The sequence below is a fragment of the Sciurus vulgaris genome, assembly GCF_902686455.1.
Source record: "Sciurus vulgaris genome assembly, chromosome: 16".
NCBI lineage: Eukaryota > Metazoa > Chordata > Mammalia > Rodentia > Sciuridae > Sciurus > Sciurus vulgaris.
Genome location: NC_136477.1, coordinates 27,173,934 through 27,199,514, shown reverse-complemented (window position 1 = coordinate 27,199,514; position 25,581 = coordinate 27,173,934). Strand labels below are relative to the sequence as shown.

The following is a 25,581-nucleotide window of genomic DNA, read 5'->3' as shown; positions in this document are numbered from 1 at the left end:
ACTGTGGAAACACAGCTACAAGCCCAAGGAGATCAAGATAATAAGACTACCAGGGAAGAGCGAGCTACGTAATGAGAGAACCCTCGGGATCTGAAGAGGGTTCCTTCTGAATATACAGCAGAACACTTATTAATGTGTGTGAGAAAACAACCTGCCTCTGGGGAAAAACACATTTTCAACTTACTTTACTGTAACTCAGATTATAGCTCAAGAAGATCTACCAGAATACAAAATAAGTGCCAGGCGACACAGTAAAACTCATGACGCCTGGTATCCAGTCAAAAATCACCAGGTATGAAGACGTGAGAAAACACTCCCTGTACCAATATGAAGAGAGTTATCAATCAAACAAAATCAATCCAGAACTGACATGGATGTTAGAATTAGCAGAAAAGGCCGTTAAAATAGTTATTATAAGTGTATTACATATCTTTAAAAGGTAGAGATACGGAAGATGTAAAATAAAAAAAAAAATCAAACTTCTAGATTATTAGAACACCTGACATGAAATACAGACTGAATGAAATTAGTAGCAGATTAGATATTATAAAAGAAAGCATAAATGAACTTGAAGGATAGCATAGAAACTATGTAAAATTAAAAGAATTTTTAAAAAATAAAAAAGAATGAGCTCTGACACCACTTTGAGCTGCTTAATATACATGTTATTAGAAGACAGAAAAAAATATTTGAAGATATAATGGCTAAAAATTTTCCAAACTTGATAAAACCTATAAATCCACAGATCTAAGAAACTCAACAAACCCCAAGCACAAGAAACATGAAGAAAACTACACATAAGCATATTGTAATCAAATTCCTTGAAACCATTTAAAAGAAGAAAAATCTTCAAAGAAGCCAGAACAAAAAGATACAGAACTGAAAAGACAAGAAGAAAAGATGTAGTCAAATTTCTCAGTGGAAGTATGAAAGTGAAAAGATGGTGGGAAAACATTTTTAAAATACTGAATACGAAATACAAATTATGTATTTCAAAATAACTAGAAGAGTATAAAAATTCCCAGCACATAAAAATGATTAATATTTGAGGAGATGAAAGTGCTGGTTACCCTGACTAAACCATTACACATTGTATATACATATTGAATTACTGTACTATATAAGATGTATAATTATGTCTAAATAAAATATATATTTCTAAGTCACAATAAAATTAGAGTTTATTAAAAAATATTATTTATAGTGGGATAAGAGGCAACATATTAATATATTTTAAAGTTTTTAGTTATAAATTTTTAGTCCTGTACCATGATAGGGTTTGATTAATGTAAACCTAGAAAAGATCTAATTAAAATTCACAACACAATAAAATAAACATTAAACAATGGCCACATAACAAATACAAAATTGACTAAAAATGGAATAAACACTCTGTAAAGACATTTATTGCTGGGTGTGGTGGCACATGCCTGTAATGCCAGATGCTCAGGAGGCTGAGACAGGAGGATCGCGAGTTCAAAGTGAGCCTCAGCAACAGTGAGGCACTAAGTAACCCTGTCTCTAAATAAAATACAAAAGGGCTGGGGATGTGGCTCCGTGTTTGAGTGCCTCTGAGTTCAATCCCCAGTACCAAAAGAAAAAAAAAAAAAAAACTTGGAAGAATATCTGACATATGGTGTCATAAATAACGTGTAAGAGTATCTGACATGTGGCATAATAAATATTTGTTGATTGAAAAAATACTGGAAGAAAAAGATGTCAATCAAGAATTCTACAATCTGCAAACCTACTTGTTTTAAAACAAAGGTGAATGAGAGATGTTTTCAGTCATAAAACCTTAAAGAAATCCTCACCAGCAGATCCACAACACACACACCCACATTAAAGGAAGTTCTGTGGGTGTAAGAAAAATAACAACAGTAGAAATTTAGATCTGTACAGTCTTTATTATGAATATGAACTTTGTCAATGGCTTTGACAAAATAAAAATTTATGAAAATAACAATACTTTTTGTCTTCTTAGATCTGTTAATATTGTGAGTTTTCTTAACACTGAACCCATCATCATCCCTTACCCCACTAGATCATAGTGTGACTTCTCTCTTTTTTTCCCCCCTGCTGGGGATTGAACCCAGGAACTCACATGTTAGGTAAGTGCTCTACCACTGAGCTACATCTTCAGCTTCTATCATAATATATTCTTTTCTTAATATAGTTCAACTTAGATTCGTTTTCTTAGAATTTATGGTCTCAAAGACATCTATAAATAAAACATAAAAATTACTGAACATAAAGTTACTTATGTGGTGGATAAGCATATAATTTCCTATGCTATTTAGACACTGGGTGTTAGGTTATGAAAAAGCTAGTGTAACTAATTTGGAAGTACTAAATTTCTCTTACAGATAGGTAGCAGGTAATAATCAGATAGTGAAAAGCTATAATTTATCTTTCCAAATATTTGTTAGAGGGAAAATAACATCATCATCTCTTTCATAGGGAAGTAGAACTACAAGGTTCATGTAGCTCTAGCTTCCATTGGTAGCTTTAATGTAACATCACATAAGAGCATTGATGTGACCAGAGAGGACTCACGTGAAATGGTAAGGAAAAGAGGATGCCATGATCTCACATCTGTTAAACAGTAAACTCACAATCACATGTAAACAAACGTTTATATTTCTTACCTTTTACAGAGCTTTTCCAAGCTTAGAGCTTAATAAAGTTTTGCCAGTTTTCACTGCCAAGGTCTTAACAAATAGCTCTGCAAAAGGACTAGACTCCAAGGCTTCAATGGATAAACAAGTCCAACAAACACTCAAGGTTAAGGGCTCTCATCAAAATAGAACCTAAAAGCAGGCAGTGGTATACCATTATACAATATCCATCTCACAAAAAAGATACTGAGCAGGCAAGGGTATGATACCCTCAAACACCTTTACACACACTTCCGTTCTTGAGAATGAGTCCTGACGATCAACTTGAGGCATTAATTTTAGATAAGAATGACGAAACAAACCAAAAGGAAGACCCTTATTTTGACGCTTCTAACAAACACCAATACATACAAACACATACCCCAGGATACCAACTAACGAAGAGATACGCTATTCTTCCTCAGGTAGAGAGATACAGACTTCAGGGACAAAGTTTTTTACCGGCAGGCCTTCAAGTTCACTATTCTCTTGTGCAATGTCTAATTACCCATTAACCCTACCTAGTGTATTTTTTCATCTCAAACAGTTTTCATCTCTAAATCTGGCTTCTGTTTTGTTTTTGTTTTTGTTTTGAGATAGGGTCTCGCTAAATTGCTGAGGCTGGCTCTGATCACTGGGATTACAGGTGTGCATCACGATGCCCAGTGTAAATTTGGGTCATTTTTATATAGCCTAAATACTATCATATTCAAACAGATACACCAAGTCCAATTTTCCATGCAGAATGAATCAGACCCCTGTCAAATAAAACTCTGCCAGTACTCTACATTTTAGCTGCTTAAGCTGAACAAGAATCCCAGTTAAAATACAGTTTAACAAAACTTACCCTGAGTTGTGAAATTGCTGCTTTTCCTTCCTCACTTTCTTCATCAAATTCATCATCACTCCATTCCCAACCTCCATCCTCTGTTTTATGAAGACGGCCACTGGAACCTGGTACTCTCCGAACCTGCTCATTAGAAAGAGATGTGGACTGTTTAACATTTATGAAGCAGAAAATATAACCATATTTCCCTCCCCTTCTATCACTTCAACCCACTAAATGAATGATTACTGTCCTCATGAGTAAGTGTTCCCATTAAGCTAATACCCTCCAAACCTCACTTGCTTCTATTCACAATCTCCACCACCCGTCTTTAGTCACAACCTTCTATACTGAGCCCAAACAACATAAAAACTTTTTATGTGGTGCTTCAAATCTGAGTAATGTGTTTAAAGCCCTGAGACATTTAATAAAAGGTTTTGAATCCCAAAAATAAAGCCAAGATTAACAATATTCTTTTTAAAGTATTTTTTAGATGTCGGTTGATTTTTATTTTATTCATTTATTTATATGTGGTGCTGAGAATCAAACCTAGTGCCTCACACATGCTAGGCAAGCACTCTTCCACTGAGCCCACAACCCTAGCCCCTAAACAGTATTATTCTATCTTTTCAATTTCTTAAATCAAAATTACCCTTGCAAATAGTTTACTTTCAACTCATTTTAGCTTATTATTTTAAAATAATGTGTGTGTCACATTACTACTTTTTTGGTTTTAGGAATTATCTATGGAACTTCCCACTATGGAACATGACAATTTAACTGTATTGTCAATCCCCTACTCTTTTCTCCAGATACACTGTAATTCTGGTTAGATCAATATTTGGTATTTATATCACATGATTATATACACATATCACTCCTAAGCCTTACTGAATATAATTATTAGTTCTCTTTGCTATGTATCTTGTTTTCCTTGAAGTTAACATCTACTCTCTCAGTTGGGTAGATCTCCTCTCACCATATTAAAATACACTAGGCATTCTATTGGTGTCATCTTGAAGTCCTCCTCCAACAGGACCTCCTAATATACTCCAGCCAGTCAAGCCTGGCTTCACCCCAGGACTAATTCAGATTGTGCTCTACCATAATGCAAAGGATTATACTTCCTGGATCATACAACTGCCCTGATGTTAGTTAAGTACTTCCTCCACATTTATTAAAGCCAGGCATTTCTAAACATATCCAGATTGCATCCCCACATTTCAGTCATGATTTGGTAGAAAAAAGAAGTCTAAGTTAGAAATAACTTTTTTCCCACAATTTTCAAGATATCTGTTCCACTGCAATCTGGCTTACTGAGGTCACTGTGACTCCTGATCTTTCTTGTGACATTTCCTCCCTTCTCTAGAAAGCTTCTTTTTGCCTCCAGTATTCTGACCTTTTACAGCAATGTACATCAGTATTAGTTCATTTTTGTTCATTATGCTGGGTACTCAGGCTCATTCAATCTGGAAATTTATGACCATCAGTTATGGATATTTTTCTTGAATTATTTCTTCAATGGTTTCTTTTCTTTTAGTTCTCCTTTTCTGGAACTCCTTTTACTCAAATGCTAAAACTTCTTAAATGATCCTTTAATGTCCATCTTTTCTCTTATTTACTTCTGGGCCTTTAGGCTCTTTCTGGGAAATTTCCTCAACTTTAGCCTACAAACAGAGTATTGAAATTCTTCTCTTTTTAATTTCTCAGAGCTCTTTGTTTGTAAAGGTACCCATTCTCTAAAAGCTCTCCTTTAAAAGAAAAAAAACAGCTTAACTGAGATATAATTTATCTATCATACAATTGAGCCACTGAAAGTATATAATTCAATAATTTTTAGTAATATTGAGTTGTGCAATCATTACTACAATCAAATTTAGAACATTGTCATCACCACTCCCAAAGCATATAATATCGTTAGTAGTCACTATTCATTCTCTCCAATCCAAGTACTAGGCAACCATTAATCTACTTAGTCTCTATATATTTGCCTATTTTAAACATTTCACATAGATGAAATCATATAATACATGGTCTTTTGTAACTGGCTTCTTCTTTCACTAGTATAATGTTTTAAAGGTTGATCTGTACCATTTGTCTGTTAGAGGTACTCCTAGACTTCTGATGAGGTTGTGCTCCAATAAGCCTATTTTATGAACATATTGTAAGAAAAATGTATTCAACATATCTACTACCAAACACCATAGCTTAGCGAAACAGTACACTATAGATTATCAGTTGTTTATTCTTTTTTTTTCTTTTTTTTCTATTGTAAACAAATGGGATACATGTTGTTTCTGTTTGTACATGGAGTAACAGCATACCATCTGCATATTCATATTTACATAGAGTAGTGATATTTGATTCATTCCGTTATTTCACCCCCCTACCCCTCCCACCTCTCTTTTCCCTCTATACAATCCCTCCTTCCTCCATTCTTGCCCCTCTCCCACCCCCCATTACGTGTCATCATCCGCTTATCAGTGAGATCATTCGTCTTTTGGATTTTTTAGATTGGCTTATCTCACTTAGCATGATATTCTCCAATTTCATCCATTTGCCTGCAAATGCCATAATTTTATTATTCTTTATGGCTAAGTAATATTCCATTGTGTATATATATATATATATATATATATATATATACACACCACAGTTTCTTTATCCATTCATCAATTGAAGGGCATCTAGGTTGGTTCCATAGTCTGGCTATTGTGAATTGAGCAGCTATGAACGTTGATGTGGCTGCATCTCTGTGTATGCTGATTTTAAGTCCTTTGGATATAGGCCGAGGAGTGGGATACCTGGGTCCAATGGAGGGTCCATTCCAAGTTTTCTAAGGAATCTCCACACTGCTTTCCAGAGTGGCTGCGCTAATTTGCAGCCCCACCAGCAATGTATGAGTGTACCTTTTTCCCCACATCCTCGCCAACACCTATTGTTGCTTGTATTCTTGATAATTGCCATTCTAATTGGGGTGAGATGGAATCTCAGCGTAGTTTTGATTTGCATTTCTCTTATTACTAAAGATGGTGAACATTTTTTCATATGTTTGTTGATTGCTTGTAGATCTCCATTGGTGAAGTGTCTGTTCATTTCCTTAGCCCATTTGTTGACTGGGTTATTTGTATTCTTGGTGTAGAGTTTTTTAAGTTCCTTATATATTCTGGAAATTAGTGCTCTATCTGAAGTATGAGTGGCAAAGATTTTCTCCCACTCTGTAGGCTCTCTCTTCACATTGCTGATAGTTTCCTTTGCTGAGAGAAAGCTTTTTAGTTTGAATCTATCCCAGTTATTGATTCTTGCTTTTCTTTTATTTCTTGTGCTATGGGAGTCCTGTTAAGGAAGTCTGATCCTAAGCCAACAAGGTGAAGGTTTGGACCTACTTTTTCTTCTATAAGATGCAGGGTCTCTGGTCTGATTTCAAGGTCCTTGATCCACTGTGAGTTGAGTTTTGTGCAGGGTGAGAGATAGGGGTTTAGTTTCATTCTACTGCATATGGATTTCCAGTTTTCCCAGCACCATTTGTTGAAGAGGCTATCTTTTCTCCATTGCATATTTTTTGCCCCTTTGTCTAGTATGAGAAAATTGTATTTATTTGGGTTTGTGTCTGTGTCCTCTATTCTGTACCATTGATCTACCTGTCTATTTTGGTGCCAATACCATGCCGTTTTTGTTACTACTGCTTTGTAGTATAGTTGAAGTTCTGGTATTGCGATACCCCCTGTTTCATTCTTCCTGCTAAAGATTGCTTTAGCTATTCTGGGTTTCTTATTCTTCCAGATCAATTTCATGATTGCTTGCTCTATTTCTGTGAGGTACGTCATTGGGATTTTAATTGGAATTGCACTGAATCTGTATAGCACTTTTGGTAGTATGGCCATTTTGACGATATTAATTCTGCCTATCCAAGAACATGGGAGATCTTTCCATCTTCTAAGGTCTTCCTTAATTTCTTTCTTCAATGTTTTGTAGTTTTCATCGTAGAAATCTTTTACCTCTTTGGTTAGATGGATGCCCAAGTATTTTTTTTTTTTTTGAGGCTATTGCAAATGGAGTTGTTTTCCTCATTTCCCTTTCAGCTGTTTTGTCGCTTGCATATAAAAATGCTTTAGATTTATGCATGTTGATTTTATAGCCTGCTATTTTGCTGAATTCATTGATGAGGTCTAGAAGTTTTCTGGAGGAGGTTTTTGGATCCTCTAAATATAGAATCATGTCATCCGCAAATAGTGACAGCTTAAGTTCCTCTTTTCCTATTCGTATCCCTTTAATCTCTTTAGTCTGCCTAATTGCTCTGGCTAGAGTTTCGAGGACTACGTTGAATAGAAGTGGTGAAAGAGGACATCCCTGTCTTGTTCCCGTTTTTAAAGGGAATGGTTTCAGTTCTTCTCCATTAAGAATGATGTTGGCCATGGGCTTAGCATAAATAGCCTTTACAACTTTCAGGTATGTTCCTACTATCCCTATTTTTTCTAGTGTTTTGAGCATGAAAGGGTGTTGTATTTTGCCGAATGCTTTTTCTGTGTCAATTGAAATAACCATATGATTCTTATCCTTAAGTCTATTGACATAGTTGTTTATTCTTATGATTGTATAGCTGACTGGGAGCTGAGGCTGCCCAGCATCTTAAGAGAGTACTGTATAAATACTGCTAGTACAGGAAAAGATCAAATTTCAAAACCACAGTATGGTTTCTATTGAGTGCCTATTACTTAAACACAATCATAAAGTTGAAAAAAAAAATCCCTAAGTTGAAAACCATCTGTACTTCATTCTTTTTATTCCTGAATGATATTCCGTTGCATGGACACACCAAATTTTATGTATTCATTCATCAGTTGATGGACATTTGAGTTGTTTCCATTTTTCAGTTACTATGAATAATGCTGCTATGAACATCTGTGCACATTTTTGTGTGTATATGTGTTGTTAATGGATATGCCTAGGCATAGAAGAGCTGGGTTGCATAACAACTCTGGCCATTTCAGGAACTCCCAGGATATTTTCCAAAACAGTTGCTCATTTTACATTTCCGTCAGCAGTGTATAAGGTCCAGTTTCACCATAGCTTTACTCACACTTGTTACTTTTTCTAATGATAGCCGTATTAGTTGGTATAAAGTATATTACTGTTATTTTAATTTACATTTCTCTGAAGGTAAATGATATTGAGCATCTTTTAACGTGTTTATTAGCCATCTGTGTATCTTCTTTGAAGAGATTTCTACCAAAATCCCTTTGCCCATTTTTTCAATTGAGTTGTCTTTTCATACAGAATTGAAGGAGTTCTCTATAAAGTCTAGATAAAATTATGTGCCAATATTTTCATCCATTTGGTAAGCTTCTTTTCACTTTCTTGATGGTATCTACTGAAACACAAAAGTTTTTCATTCTGATGAAGTTAATTTATCCATTTTTTCTTTTATTATATTTTTAGTTCATATGTTGGAAAGCTTTGCCTAACTCAAGATTCCAAAGATTTATGCCTATGAACAAGTCCCTCTTTCCCATAAGGAATATATTCCAAGACCCCCAATGGATTCTTGAAACCAAAGATAATACCTAATCCTATATATACTGTTTATTCATATAAAGACACCTATGATAAAGTTTAATTTATAAATTATGCACAGTAATAGATTAACAATAACTAATACTAAAATAAAACAACTATAACAACATGCTTTGATAAAATTGCCGGCATCATTACTCTTTGTTTTAGGTCTATTATCAAGTAAAATAATGGTTAAACACAAGTACTGCAATACCATGATAGTTAATCTGATAACTGAGATGGCACTAACTGATTAATAGGCTGGTAGCATACATAGCATGGATATCCTAGACAAAGAGATGATTCACACCTGGGACAGAACAGGACAAAGCATGATTTCATCGTGCAGAATTTTAAACTTATGAATTTTTTCTGCAATTTTCCATTTAATATTTTCACACTGCTTATCGTGGATAACCAAAGCTGAGGAAAATACAACTGCAGGTGAGGGGACTATTGTATTTTCTTCTAAGAGTTAAAACTTTAGCTCTTACATTTAGGTCTACAATCTAATCTTAGCTAACTTATTTGTATGGTGGGAGGGAAAGACCCAACTTCATTCTTCTGTGTGTGAACACCCAGCTGTCCCAGCACCATCTGTTGAAGACTGTTCTTTACTAATTGAATTGTCTTGGCACAAATGCTTCTTTTTTAATAGTATCATGTTCTTGTTTTATGAAGGTAGATTCTTACCTCTGAAGGATTATGATTTTATTTAAACTGTCTTTCTATATAATCCGTTTTCTCTAAGTTTTTTTTCCTTTTTTCCCTGCGTTCATTTGTCCTGTGTGGGGTTTCGTTGTTGTTTTTTGGGTTTGGGGGATTTTTCTGTTTGTTTTAGCTTTGGTATTAAGAGGTTTTCCTCATACACCTTTTGTTCCTCGATTTTTGAACTCAGATCCAGAAACTAAAAAAACAATTGGAAGCACTATGCTTTTAAGGGGGCAGAGATAGCTAATTATGAGTTTTGCTGTAGAAAGATCTGGGTGGGCATTTCACAGGGAAACCCCATCAGTACCTTTTAAATCTTTCCTCGGGCTAGTCAGATTGATCTTGATTAGATCTTCCAATATTCTGTCTCTGAAGGCTAATAAGCTTTCATGCTCATGTTCAAGTAACTGAATAAAGTAGTGTGATTGGAGATTCTTAACATTCAGTATGTACACATTCAATGAAATGCCCATTTTCAGTAAGTTACTTCAGTCTTCAACTGTGCTTGGTATCTTTTAGTTTAGACACCATTTCTTTTATCTTTCCGCAGAATAAACCTCCATACAATGTTTAGTGTACAGTGTGGAATGAGGAACAGGAACTAGAGTCTAACTCTATCTTAATACTGTCAACCAATCTTCCTGCTTTTGGCCCTACTCGTACTCTAAAGGTACCTGGTACTGCTAACTGCCTAGGTTGGGGGGTCTGCTGTGTGAGGTAGGGTCTAAACTTTCTTCAATGCTGATTTAGCAATTGGAGTCCTCTGATTTGCCAAGTCCCCTACCACTAGCTTACTGGCATCATAATTTTGAAATCTTGGTTGCAGCTTTCATTTCTCTCATATTTTGTCAGTTTGGGGTTTATGAGTTTTCTTTTTATTTTCTTAACCTTTCTTAACCTTTATTAGGTAGAGTGGGAATAAATGTAGATATTCACTGTACTATCTTTTTGAGGCTCACTCTTCCTAAATAAATCAGCCTGCAAGATATTAAACACATCTCTATGTTGTTACTGCAAATAATTATAAGCATGTAGATTTTAATATGCATTCACATTATTTACAGAATATCTACAGAGTGTCAGAAACTGATCTAGGCCTATTGAAGACACAGAAACAAACAAAAGTCCTTGATCTCAGTAAGCTTTTGTTCTAGTGAAAGACTGTAAAATGTGAGATGGTGCTAGGTTCTTTAAAGAAAAATAGAGTAGGGTAAAATAATAGAAAGTTATGGGAGGGTACTATTTTAAGATATAGTTCAGAAAAAACTATTTTGAGGAAAAGCTTAAGCAGAGACCTGAATGAAGCGGAAGAATGAGTGTTTGACCAAGTGGCTATCCATGAAGAGTAATCTTCCAGATTCCATTTTCCTGGAGATCTGATTTAATCGGTTTGGGATTACACTACTTATGATGCTTGTTTTGTTTTTTTGTTTTTTGTTTTTTTTTAAGTCCCAAGGTGATTCAGATGTGTAATAATGAATAATAACCACTGAAAAAGGATAACAGAAGTATAGCAAGTAAAAAGATCCTGAGGCAGATGGGGGAAATTTTTGCAGAAGGGAGGAAGTATAACTCTTTTAGGCACAGGTCAAAGAGCTAGAAAACAGTCAGGTGCAGTGGTGCACATAGGCTGAGGCAGGAGGATCGAGAATTCGAAGTCAGCTTCAGCAAAAGCAAGGTGCTAAGCAACTCAGTGAGACCCTATCTCTAAATAAAATATGAAATAGGGCTGAGGATATGGCTTACTGGCCAAGTGCCCCTGAGTTCAATCCCCAGTACCCCTCTCCCTGCCAACCCAAAAAGTTAGAAAACAGTAAACTGATGCTTTTCAATAATGTCTTAGGAAGAAAAGAAGGACCCTGGTTGTTTGTGTATGTGTTGCTTGTTTGGTTGGTTGGTACCAGGAATTAAACCCAGGGGCACTTAACCACTCAGTCACATGACAACCCTTTCTTATATTTTATTTAGAAACAGGGTCTTGCTAAATTACTTAGGACCTCACTCAATTGCTGAGGCTGACTTTGAATGCATGATCCTCCTGCATCAGCCTCCAGAGCTGCTGGGATTATAGGCAGGGGCCACCACACCCAGCAAGAAGGACCCTTAATAACAAGATTGAAGTATCCAAGTCTGCAGAAGATATATCTCTAAAGTAGAGACAATTGTGCTACCAGTGCTAAGAATATCATTTCAAAGTGTTTAATATACTTTTCTGATTCTTTATTAATCAAAACCTTCTGAATAATATCAGAATTCCCAAGTACTGAAGCCTATGGAAGTAAAAAGTCACTTAATAGATTTACTCAAACTTCCCAGACAATCCTACTACCATGGTCCATGAGATACAGTACCTTTACCTTCTCCCTAAAGTCTAACATCAGCAGAAGCCAGTTGGCCTCACTTCCTTTACATTGGCTAAGTCTGTATTAAGGAAGAGAAGGGAAAGGGAAGAAGAGGCGTTTCCCTACTGGAAGGAAAAACTCATATTTTGCCCAAACTGAGACCTTAATGGATTTCTGTGTTCACATTCTGACCAAAGTTCTTGGAAATGACTTATGTGTAACAAAGTTCTTTTGGTCTTTCAGTCAAAGCAACAAAAAGTTTGGAGTTAGAAGGTACTGCAGATATAAATGCTACATAAAATCACTACTCACTCTGGAAGCTGGAAACAGTGATTAAACAGGGGTCAGAATTACTCACCAATTACTGTCCAGCATACCTTTGTATTCTAGTAGATAGCAGAGTAATGCCCTAGCATATGATATACCAATGATATTTGCTGAATGAATATATCAAAGAATGCTTTAGAAAAGGTTGAGAGAAAATGAATAATCCTGCTTCTTCTGTTAATAGAATATTACTTAACATTTACTTTTGAAATCAAAAATAGGGGTTTGGCTATAGTTCAGTGGTAAAGCACTTGCCTAAAACGTGTGAGGCACTGGGTTCAATCCTCAGCACCACATAAGAAAATAAAGATATTGTATCCATCTACAACTAAAAGAAAAAAAAAATCAAAAATAAATCAACTCTATAAAATTTCCTAAGAAAACTGATTAGACCCTCATTTACCTTTTTAGCTCTTTCAGAAATGGTAGGAGCTCTCTGCAATATTTTCTCTTGAAGAAATTCTTTATTCTGGAGGGGGAAAATAAGTATTTTTTCTTTTATAAGAAGTTTTTGTTGAACCAATAAAATCGACATAGAAATGTTCATCACAATTAATATGTTTTATGAAGAAGTATGAAACTACCATAGAACATTACTACCAGGGTTTTAGAAACAGAAACACAGCTTCAATGTGCTGAATGAACCATTATGAAAAGTTTGCTTTATTGTATGTCCTTTGTTGGTCCTGAATTTCCAGCTATAATAACATACCACTATCTTTGGGAAATGAGATATTCACAAACTAAGTAGTAAACCTTGAAATGAGAGTTCAATGTTTTTCACAGATTATAATGGCAAAAATTAATATTCATTATTGCTGTAAGTTTAACTTGACATTTAATTTATACCAAAAAAAATTTACTAAATTCCAAAGCAAGTGTCTTACATACCAAAAATTATATACATAATGCCCTTGGTGATTTTTTTAATCTTCTAGCATTCTTCCACACATAATCATCTTAAGAAATACAACTTATGAACACTGAAAATAAATATGCATAATTAAGGAGCATTATATGAACACATGAAAACAAAAGCTAGAATCTCCTACCTTAGCTTTCTGGAAAAATTTGTGCCTTAATAGCTCTGCTGCTGTTGGTCTAAAACCAGAAAAGAAAGTTATTGTAATTAATTCAAGTGTAATGTGAGTTTCCATCTTCGAAAATGAGAAAATGATTTCATGAGCAGCAAAATAAAAACTGAGTACACTCTACTTTCCTTAACCTGCTAAAAAACAAAAAGTAGGTTAACCTGGGTATAAGACATGGAGTAGAATAAACAAACACTCAAATAGAAATGTTTTGATAATAATTAAGACATTCTTTGAAAATTTCATTAGTGAAATGTTGCTTCTAGAAGAATGGCATTTTAGTGGCTTCGAACATATTTGCTTTAATATTATTTCCCAAGAAGTCAGACAATCTATTATTTTTAGCAAAGCATAAATATATATTTAAGATCATAAAGAGGAAATGGTCCTAATAGAGTTTTCTGCTTCTTGTCACAAGGCTGCCTGACAGGTTTCAGCTTAAGGCAACTAGATTCCACAATTTCCCTTTAAAAACTGAAGATCTGGGCTGGGAACGTAGCTCAGTAGTAGAGTACTTGCCTAGCATGTACAAGGCCCTAACTTCAATCTCAATATCAGAAAGAGAAAGAGAGAAGAGAAGGGGAGGGGAGGAGAGGGGAAGAAGATCTAAAGATTTCAAAAAGTAAAAGAATATACCCCAAATTTAACCAAAGTCAATTTTTAATTCAACTGTGCACAGTCTTTCTGCACAGTTTTGACTAAATTCACCATTAATTTGAAAAGCTTTTAAAAATATATCATTTCAGAATAAAGAATTTTACACATAAAAGCCCATACCTGATTTTGTCACATACTTACCATGTAATTCTATAAAAATCGCAATTTCTCTAAGGTACACTGTTACCTAGCCAAGCCTATAAGAGCAGCAGGGGTCCTTTTGTTTCTTTGTTTTTGCATGCTGAAGATCAAACACAGGGCCTCACACACGCTAGGCAAACACTGTGCCACTGAGCTACATTCCCAACCTGAGCAGCAGTCTTTAATCACTGCTGTGCGTTAAGAGTATCCAAGGTATTTATAAATACCAGTGAACAATGAAAGAAAATGTATTGGAGTAAAACCCAGGTATCAGCAGTTTTGTTTTTGTTTTTAACTATCCAGGTCATTTCAATGTGCATTCAAGCTTAAGAACCAGTGCCCCTGAGGACTATTATGAAGATTAAGTAAACAAGGCGAGGAGTACAGTTCAGTAGTAGAGGGCTTGCTTAGTATGCCTGAAGCCATAGATTTGATGGGGGAGGGAATTTAAGAAAGCAGTTAAATGTGAAATCAGACAAGATTTCAATGTTTCAACAATTTGCCCAAGATGGCTCCTTACTATTTTTTCCTTTTTTGTAGGCTCATTTCCTTCTTTTTAAAGTACACCTCCTTTTTTCCCCAGCATTAGGGACTAAATCCAGGGGAACTGAGTTGCATCCCTAGCCCTTTTTATTTTGAGACAAGATGCTGCTAAATTGCCCAAATTGATCCCAAACTTGCAATCCTCCTGTGTGTCTGGGATTAAAGGTGTGTACCATGGCACCCTGCTTTTATTTATTTATTTACTGTAAACAAATGGGGGCATCCTGCTTTTAAGTACCAATTTTGTTAAGAGTTAAGTGAAAGGATGTGATTGAAAAGCAATGTTTGTGTGAAAAATATCTTAATTTCATGCTCTTTAGCATACTAGTTTGCTAGCTCTTTAAAGAATCAGTTAACTAGTTCTTTAATGCTCCTCTGACTAGATGGTGAACTCTGGGTTAACAGTTAACTTCTCTCAGCATTATTTAACTATATGTTGGCCTCAATTATTGTTATGGGGAAGTAGTTTTCAGTCAACCCGCTATTCCTCAGTAGGTAATCTGTTCCCTGAGGCTGAATGTAGAAAGTTTTGGAACACTGGAAAAGGGAGACAATGCCTGGAATCTGGGGGAGATGATTCTTTAATCTGAGGTTACAGTGTTCAATATTGAAAAAAATGTTCAGACATTATTTCTTTGACTATTGCTTCCCCTATATTCTCTCTAGTTTTTCCTGGCTAGTCCATATATGTGTATATGTAAATATTTGTGTTTATATGTATCTATATTAAGCATCCCTAATTCAAAAATCTAAAATCTAAAATGCTCCAAAATCCAAAATTTGAGTGCTACCATAATGCCACAAGTAGAAAATTCCACACCACGAAACTGCTTCATCCACAATATTAACAATACTGCATAAAATTATCTTTAGGCTATGTGTATGTTATATAAGAAATAAAAACAGATTTTGGTTTAGACTTGGATCCCATTCCTAAGATATCTCATTATTAAATGCAAATATTCCAAAATAAAAAAAAAAACCCTGAAATCCAAAATTCTCTGATTCCAAGCATTTCAGACAAGAGACACTCCAACCTGTATACATATATTCATAAACACATACATGCTCTCTGAATTTTCTCATCCTTTGAATGTTAATCTCTTTCATATTTCCACCATTCATTTTTTCATGCTATATTTTGAGCAATTTCTTTAGTACAGTGTAATGACATAAAAAGCGGCACTCTGAAATCAAATTGCATAGGTCAAAATCCTAACTCCACCATTTTTTAGATGTGTGACTTTATGCAAGGTTACTTAACCTCTGATTCAATTTTTCCTCTTGTAAAACAGAAAAAAAAGAAAGCCACCCTCATGGGATGGCATGAGAATTAAATGAGAGACATACACTAAGTGTTTATAACAATGCCTGGTACATGCTAAGCCAATAGTTATCTTTTCTACTGGGCTCTTTCATTTAACCAGTCCATTTAGGGTTCTTGTGTTTTATCTTAGAAATGGCCTATATCTTAAAATGCCCTAAACAAAGTTTAATTTTGGTTTAAAAAACAGAAACTAGATTTTCTATACTCCCAAGGTTTTTTTTTTTCTTTTTTTAACGTCATTTTATAACAATTTCAGACTTACAGAAGAGTTGCCAATATAGTATGAAGTTCCCACATAACCTTTCACCAGCTTCCGTTAATGTTAACATTTTACATTACCATGGTCTAATTATCAGGCCATTAACTAAAATATTAACATTGGTACAAAATAAAGTACAGACTTCAATAGATTCTCCAGTTTTTCCACTACTTTCATTTTTCTACTGCAGCATCTAATGTAGGATACCCTGTTGCATTGAGTCACCATTTCTCTATCATCTTCCCCAAACAGTGACTGTTTCTCAGTCTCTCCTTTCCTTGATAACTTTTAAAAGTACTGGCCAGGTATCTTGTAGAATACTACTCGATTTGGATTTGTGTGATTGTTTTCTAGTTATAAACTGAAATTACAAATTCAAAGAAAGAATACTTTATAGGTGATGTGCCCTTCTAATTGCATCATAAGGTACATAATACCATCATGTCTTATTAATGGTGATGTTAACCATTAATTAGTGGTGTTACGATCAAGTTTCTTCTCTGTAAAATTGCTATTTTTTCCTTTTTCATACTTTAATCAGAAACAAGTCACAATCCAGTCCACACTCAAGGGAATCCATTAAGCTTTACATTTTAATTACTATATTTTTTTATTTCTAACAGTGCTACTTACACTTTTATCATGCTCAAACTCTTTTCTTGTGGGTTCTGATTTCTTTTATGATTTTAATTATTTTACTAGACTTATTTTATAGTCTTTTCAGATAGCATTGCATTATCTTAATATCTTGGAAAACTAATGCTTCTACTTAACACCTGCCAACTTTAGTTCATAGTGTATTGCAATTTTAGACTGTGATCATATCTTTAGTGGGACATTATGTGCAGGGATCACGGGACCTGTAATTTGGAAATGTTCTTCCAGTGCATTTCTCTGAGAATGCTTCAGTCAAAAGTAAAACTGGCTTGGCAACATTTTTTTTTTTTTTTTTAACTTTCTAATACTGTGGGTTTCTGGGCAAAACAGGTAGTATGAATTGAGACTCCTTAGATACTCAGCTTGTGGAATGTCAAGGTTGAGGGTTTGACATTATTCAGGAGAGATTTCTGTTTTCTCTTGATGATGACATGATGGACAGTTCTATGCTAGTCTACCGTTTTACTGAGTTTGTAGACTTCTGAAAGTCTTAGCTTCAAGCAGAATGTCAGTTCAAAATTCCCTCTGGGGCTGAGATTTCAATTCCAGTCATAACATGGGAGTTAGAAATCCAAAACCTAGCAGGTTGCTGAAATGAACAGTTCAACTGAAGGCAGCTGGTTACTGGATTAGTTCATAAAATTTCTTCCCTAATCTATGGTTACCTCATTATTTCTGGCATCCAGGGACCTTTAAGTTTGATCGCTTTTCTCTGGCATTTCTAATTATCTGTAATAAAAGAATTTCTTCTTTTTGTTCACTAACTTGGCAAAAGCAAGTGTTCCCTACCTTTTTTAACCATTGACTCAGAAACAGAAAAAAATTCTAAAACATAGGTATGAACTTTGCTGATTCTTTTTCTTACCCTTTCCAATAATTCCAAGAGTAAATTCTGAAACCCCATTATATATACTTGAGATATGATCAAGGACGTCAAAGTCTTACTTTTGCCGACCTTTACAGAAGACAAAATTAAAGAACTTTTAGTGATAAGAAACTCAGTGGAATACAGAGTTGTCCCTTGGTATTCCAGGAGAATTGGTTCCCGAACCTCATGACTACCAAAATCTACTGATGCTAAAGTCCTCTATAAGAAATGACATAGTATTTGCATATAACCTATACACATCCTCCCATATACTTTAAACCATCTACAGATTACTTATAATATCCAATAAAGTGTAAATGCTATGTATAGTTTTTATACTATACTGCTTATAGAATAACTATAAGAAAATGTCTATGTATTCAGTAAAGTTTTACTTTTTTCCCAGAATACTTCTGATCCATTGTTGGCTGAACCTATAAATGTGAAACCTGTCTCTCTGGAGAACTAACTAATATATGAAACAGAAAAACAACGTATAGAATAGAGCCCTAAATTATAACTCTAGATTTTTGGATTCAAGTCCCACCCCTATGACTAGGCATCTGGGTGACCACAAAGAGAAAAGGTTGTATTCAATGATATCCAACATTCTATAATGCTATTTAATAGTCAGAGATACACACATTGGATATTCTTATTTATTTGTTCACTTGCCACTCAATCTGTCTAGTACCAACAAAGAAGCTACTTGAAATTCTGGTCCACTTACTAAAATCTTTCTAACATGAAAAGAAGTACTATTATTTGACACTAAATATAAACTTGCTATGTGTATTTCTTTTGTTATTAAATCATAAATATTATTAGGATATTTGTTTACTTAAAAATTTTAAGTGCAAAGTAAAAACAAACATCTCCCATTAATCTGGCTTTTTACTAATACAGCATTCACAATATATAATTTTGTAGCTTCAAAACACTTACTTATAAATAGTTAAACTATTTCATGTACACTATATACTAAAAAGAAGATAGAAATCAAGACATTGTAAAACGGTCTTTATAAAGTAGTCTCTGTATACTTTTTTAAACTTTATAGTTAGTCCTTCAGATATGAATCTCAGATGGTTTACATATCAAATGAACAGAAAAGTACAATTTCTCTCATATTTTACCTTTTTTCTGGATCCTTTTGAAGGCACAATGAAATCATTTTTCTAAATGATTTTCCATATTTTTTCAGCATTTCTTTATCTTGAACACCAGTTTCCAAAGAAGGAGGATCATTCTGCAGTGTTAGCATTAAAACCTGTAAAAATTTTCAATACAGTATAAACTTCTGATGACTCAATGAAATTTAATTAACAACTGTGGTCAAGAATTTTCAATACAGGCATACTTTCCCTCCTCCAAATAAAAGCAGATTCACATTAGGGGGCTGGGGATGTGGCTCAGTAGTAGAGCACTTGCCTAGCATGTGCATGGTCCCAGGTTTAATTCCCAGCACTGCTAGCTAAATAAATAAATTATATGTTCATATTAGACCAGTTGTTTAGAACTCAGAGTTATTTGTGACTTCCACTGTAATAAAATGCTACACATAGCTGGCTCTCCAGACAGCTTGCTCACATGGGCCTACTGTATCAACATTGTTGTTATTTAGTTAGAATCCTTTATTTCTTGTCCCCAAGTTCTAATTAGTATACTACCAAACTACCTTTAAAAAAAAATTAAAACCACAACAAAATTAAGAGCGTGGGCTTACTAAAGTACTTCACGTATTCATGGCCCAGCTTCTCCTTGACTCCTTGTACTGTGGCCTCTCTTTCTAGAACTCCTTAAAAACTTTTACCACAGAAATCACCAGTGATACCTGAGTTAACAAAGCTACAGAAGTTCTTAGTCCACATTCTTTCTACTTCCCCTGCAGCAACTGACAATCTTGATTATTCTGTCCATCCTACATTCCTTCCCACTTTGGCTTTCATGACAATTTACCAGCTTGATGGACAGAGATATAAGGAATGAAAGTTTTATTTATATGGAAGGATTTGAGTTATTTGTATATTTCTGTATTGCTAGATTTTTTGTATAAAAGCATGCAACAATTTTTAAAATATAAAATCAACACAAAAAATAAAAGGGGCCCATATCAATGTTATTATTTGCTCCTCTGATTCAATATAAACTTACAGAAATGAAATCAGTAAGGCTGGCAATGTTTTTTATTTTGAGCAAATAGGTTAACCTTTATGTCCAGCCAGAACTGCAGGAATAATAATCTACAATGGATGATAAGTAGACCTCACTTACTACCACCTTTTTAAAAATAAGTCATCTCATTGGCCTAAAAATAACCTCCCAGCTTGCAGCTGTAAAAATATGTACTTTTAAACAAATAGAGAAATAGAGGGTTTTCATAAAATTCTTTTACTGGTTTTATTCCTCTCTATACTGTTAACAGCATTACAGAGACAGAATCACATCTTTTCTTAAGGTTCTAGAGTACACCAAGATGATACAGATGCAGTATCGACATGACAGTTTACAATGGTGGTCATCTACATGGCATCTTTTGCAGTGGAAAAGCAGAAAAATAACTGCCACAGTTATGAAGAGAAAAACGGAATTCATGTACATATTATAACTAGAGGACAACCACACAGATAAATGGTTACCAACATTCTTGACAGAACCATACTACAACACAAAAACTCATTCTGTCACTAATGTTGGCAGGATTAATAACCACATTTCCCATAACTACTAGATCAGTACACAATGACAGGACATTTAATAAAAGATGCATAGTATTCAACCACAAAGCAAAATTTGTATTAATTTCTATCTAATAAATAATGAAAATAATAAGTATATCTAGCATATGAACACCATGCATGGATTATTATATGAAAAGCAATTAAAACAGTGCCTGACACAGAAAATTATGTAAAACATGTTAGCTATATTTACAAAATATGCAACCTTCCCTAAAACCTTATGAAGTAGAAATGATCATCATCCCCTTGAAGCTGCTTGTAAATGAGACTATAGGAAAATGAGAGATGCTGGTCTATAATTTTATCAAACCAAGACTCAAGAGATGGAAAGGCATAACATAAAAAAGACAACTATACTATAAACTCATCCAATGCCAAGCACCTACATTGTATTTTAATGTCTGATTCATACTGTACCTGTTATAGAGATTTGAAGGAGTATATCACAGAACACTATGGGGGTAAGATGGTGGAACAGGAAGTACCATGAGTCTCTTTCTACACACCTAGACAACTATACTAGATAATCTCTCTGAAGTAATGATTTTGGAACTCTGAATTCTACTAAAGGCTTTCAAATTCTAAGGAAAAGCTTGGACAGTGAAGTAAATTTCGGTCTATTTCAACTAATAGAAAAGAAAAAGCTACCCATCCCCACCTCCAACTCTAGGGTAGGGAACTGTTACATGTCCCCAGAGCAACTGCACTGTTATGGTTTAGATATTAGGTTTCCCTACAAAAGCTCATGTTGAGAAAATGCAAGAAGGTTTAGAGGAGAAATGATCTGCTTATGAGAGCCTTAATCCAATCAGTGAATTGATCCCCTGATGGGATTAACTGAGTGGTCACTGAAAGCAAGTCAGGTGTGGCTAGAGGAGGTGGGTCATTGGGGGCATACCTTTGGGGTATATATTTTGTATCTGGCGAGTACAGTCTCTCTCTATGCTTCCTGATCATGTGAGCTGCTTCCCTCTGGCACACTTGTCTACCATGATGCTCTGCCTCACCTCAAGACCCCAAAGAATGGAACTGGCTGTCAATGGACTGAGACCTCTGAAACTATGAACCCTCAAAATAAACTTTTCCTCCTTAAAATTGTTCTTGTCAGGTCTTTTAGTCACAGCAGTGAAAAAGCTGATTAAAACACACATGGTATGAAGATCCGAAGTGAAGAATAAAAGACTATGTTTTTTAAATATTGTAGATTGGTGCTCTCACTGCTGACTACGTTTGATCACAGAGGTGCATGTAAAGAGCCCAGCTGTCCATGTTGGTATAAGTCCTTTCCCCTCCAGCTAAAGTGACTTCCAGTGGATTTAAAGAGCCAATATCGTATTACCACACCTTTCATGTTTCTTTTTCCCTTTTTGACACTCAAATATCAAACACTAGGAAAAAAACTACATACACAGAGAAAATTAAAAAGACATCACACAAACTCAAGAAAAAATTCTAAGAATAGACCTGAGAAGGCATTAAGATTATACCCAAGGCTCTTTGTCACAGAGGCAGCTAGAGTAATTAAAAATAAAAATAATAGCAAAAAGTCAGTAAATCTTTTGGAAGAAGACTCTGATTTCCAGAGTTACCACATTATTAGATTTAAATGTACAGTTTTCGACAAGAAACACACATACACACACACACACACACACACAAACCCAAAGCATACAAACCGGAAAGTTCAAGGAATGAAATAAAATGTCCCTGAAAAACACCTGATAGAAGATTAATTAGACAAAGATTTTAAAACAACTATCTTAAAGATGCTCAAAAACTAAAGGAAGAAAGATAGGAGGAAAATCAGGAAAAGAAAGCTTGAACAAAATAGAAATGTCAATTTCTATTATGAGATGAGATGAGATTTAAAAAACCTCAAAAGAAACCAAAAAGTTTTCTGACACCAAGTACAACTGAAAGGGGGGGGGGGGGGGGACTCACTAGATGATTCAAAGGCAGATTTCAGCAAGCAGAAGGAACAATCAATTACTTTGAAGACAGAACAATGGAAGTTACTGAGTCTAAGAAACAGTCTAAGAGACTTCTGAAATATCATTAAGAGGACCAACATATGCATTTTGGGAAGCTCGGAAGATGACAGAGAAAAGTACAGAAGTGATACTGTTAAAATATTTTCAAATTTGATTAAAGAAATAAATGTACACAATTAAGAAGATCAATAAATTACAAGTAAGATGAGCATAAAGAGATTCACATGAACCAACCATATGCCTTACACAAGAGAGATACTTTAGACTCAAAGATATAAATTGAAGGTAAAAAGTTGGAGGGAAAAAAAAACACTGGATGCATATAAAATAGACTTTAAATCTAAGTGTTAATAAAAACAAAAAGAATTGCATTATGTATTAACAGAATGTTCAATGACAATATAATGATTATAAACATTCATACATCTGATGATAAAAATCAAAATGACACAAAAACTGAGAAACAGTTCTGCAATAATATTTGGAGACTTCAATATCTTCTCTTAATAAAAGAACAACCAGACAGAAGATTAAGTAAGGGAATATAGAACTTGAACAACACAATAAGCCAAGTAGATCTAACAGACACAGAATGCAAAAATGGCAAAATGAATGTTCTGCTCAAGTATACATGGGACAATTTCCAGGATACACTATATGTTAGACTACAAATTAATTCTCAATACATTCCAAAGACAGATATCATACAAAGCATCTTCCCTGACTACAAAGGGTCGATTTAGAATTCAATAACAGATCTAATACTGAGAAATTCACAAAACTATGAAAATTAAAACACATACATTTGAATGACAGATGTATCAAAGAAACCACAAGGGAAATTAGAATACTTAGAGATGAATGAAAATGAAAAGAGCATACTGATACTTATAGAAGACAGCAAAAGCAACATTCAGTGGGAAATATATAGCTGTAAGTGCTTACGTTAAAACACATAGTGGTACACACTTGTAATCCCACACAGTTGGCTGGGCAGGAGGATCACAAATTTAAGGCTAGCATGGGCAAAAAATAAAAAGGAATAGGGATATAGCTCAGGGGTAGAATACTCTGGGTTCAATTCCCAGTACTAAAATTAAAATAAAACTTTAAAAACCACAAGAAAGATGTTAAATCAACCACCTCATAACTAAAGGAACTAGGAAAACCTATCTAAATTCAAAGCTGGCCAAAGGAAGGAAATTATAAAAGATTAGAGCCGAGATAAAGAAATTAGAGAACAGAAAAACAGGAGAGAAAAATCAATAAAATCAAAAGTTAGCTTTTGAAAAGATCAACTGCCACCATGAAAGCATGACCACTAGAAGAACAAATACACAACACAGAAAAAGTAACAAACTGTATCACTATAGATCACCACCTCACCACAAAGATAAACAACAGGAGAAAAGAAAGGAACAAAGGATGTACTAAACAACCAGAAAAAAAATTACCAAATGACAGGAGTAAGCCCTTGCCTGTCAATAATAATCTTGACTGTAACTGGATTTAATCCCCCCAGTTGAAAGATTTAGAATAATGAATTTTAAAAAACAAACAAATCTCAATTATACACCGCCTACAATAAACTCACCTCACCAGTAAAGACACACAGAGACTGAAATGGAAAAGATATTCCACACAAATAAAAACCAAAAGCAAGCATGAGCAGCTATACAAATAAAATAGACTTTAAGTCAAAAGTTGTAAAAAGGGACAGAGAAGGTCACTATATAATGATGTAGACTATTTCAACAATAATGGGATAATAATTGTAAATATACAGGCACCCAATGCTGAAGCAATCAATTTTAAAGCTAATAACTATTAGATGTAAAGCTAGAGATTCCAATACAAAAATAATTACCATCTTCAACAACTACTTTCATTAATGGTCAGATCAAGACAAAAAAAAAAATCAAACAAACATGAAAGTTATATTATATTATAGACTAAATGGACCTAACAGATATTTATAGAACATTTCATTCAATAGCTGGAGAATATACTTTCTTCTCATCATCACAATGAAATATTCTTCAGATTAAACCATATATTAATCTATAAAACAAGTCTTGGCAAATTCAAAACCTAAAATCATATCACATATCTTCTCTGAATACAACAGAATAAGACAAGAAATCAACAAGAAGAACTTAGAAATTACACAGATAATGGTTAATTAAATAACATGCTCTGGAACAATCAATTGGTAAAAAGAAATGAAGAGAGAAAGTACAAAATTTCTCGAAACAAATAAAAATGGAAGCAATATATCAAAACCTATAGAATACAGCAACAGCAAAGAGAAAAGTTAAAGAGAAAGTTTATAGCAATAAGCACCTACATCCAAAAACAGCGGGTGGGTCTGGGGTTGTGACTCAGTAGTTCTATCCTCAGCAACACATAAAAATAAATAAATGCAATAAAGGTTTTGTGTCCACCTGCAACTAAAACATATATTAAAAAAAAATCCCAAATAAACATCCTACTGATGCAACTCAGGAAACCAGAAAAGAACAAGTCAAACCCAAAATTAGTAGAAGCAAAGAAATAATAAAGACCAGAGCAGAAATAAATGAAAGGGAAGCTAAAAAATGATACAAAAGAACAGAATTTTTTGAAAGATAAATAGAAATCGACTTTTATTTGGTTAATGAAGAAAAAAAAAAAAGGTTCAAATAAACAAAACTGGAAATCAAAGAGGGCACATTACTGATACCATGAAAGACCATTAGGTGCTGTTATGACCAACTATACACCAAGAACTGGAAAACCTGAAAGAAATAAATTTCTGGAAACATAACCTACCAGAATTGAACCATGAGAACCTAGAAAGGATAGTATAGATCAGTAACAAGCAACAAGACTGAATCAGTACTATCTC

General features: G+C 34.4%; 1 protein-coding gene across 4 annotated transcripts in view; it reads right to left on the bottom strand.

Moving 5' to 3' along the window:
* OXSR1 (oxidative stress responsive kinase 1) overlaps positions 1-25,581 on the bottom strand; it is a 101,445-nt gene that overhangs the window by 17,840 nt on the left and 58,024 nt on the right. For all 4 annotated transcript variants that reach the window (XR_013759986.1, XM_079115621.1, XM_079115619.1 and 1 more), the window contains exons 8-11: positions 19,099-19,232; positions 13,472-13,520; positions 12,823-12,888; positions 3,505-3,627 (exon numbers count right to left, since the gene is read on the bottom strand). Coding sequence is in view for 3 of the 4 variants with exons in the window: in XM_079115621.1 (XP_078971747.1) it covers positions 3,505-3,627; positions 12,823-12,888; positions 13,472-13,520; positions 19,099-19,232 (372 nt within the window). In the remaining variant the exon portion in view is untranslated. The remainder of the gene's footprint in view (positions 1-3,504; positions 3,628-12,822; positions 12,889-13,471; positions 13,521-19,098; positions 19,233-25,581) is intronic.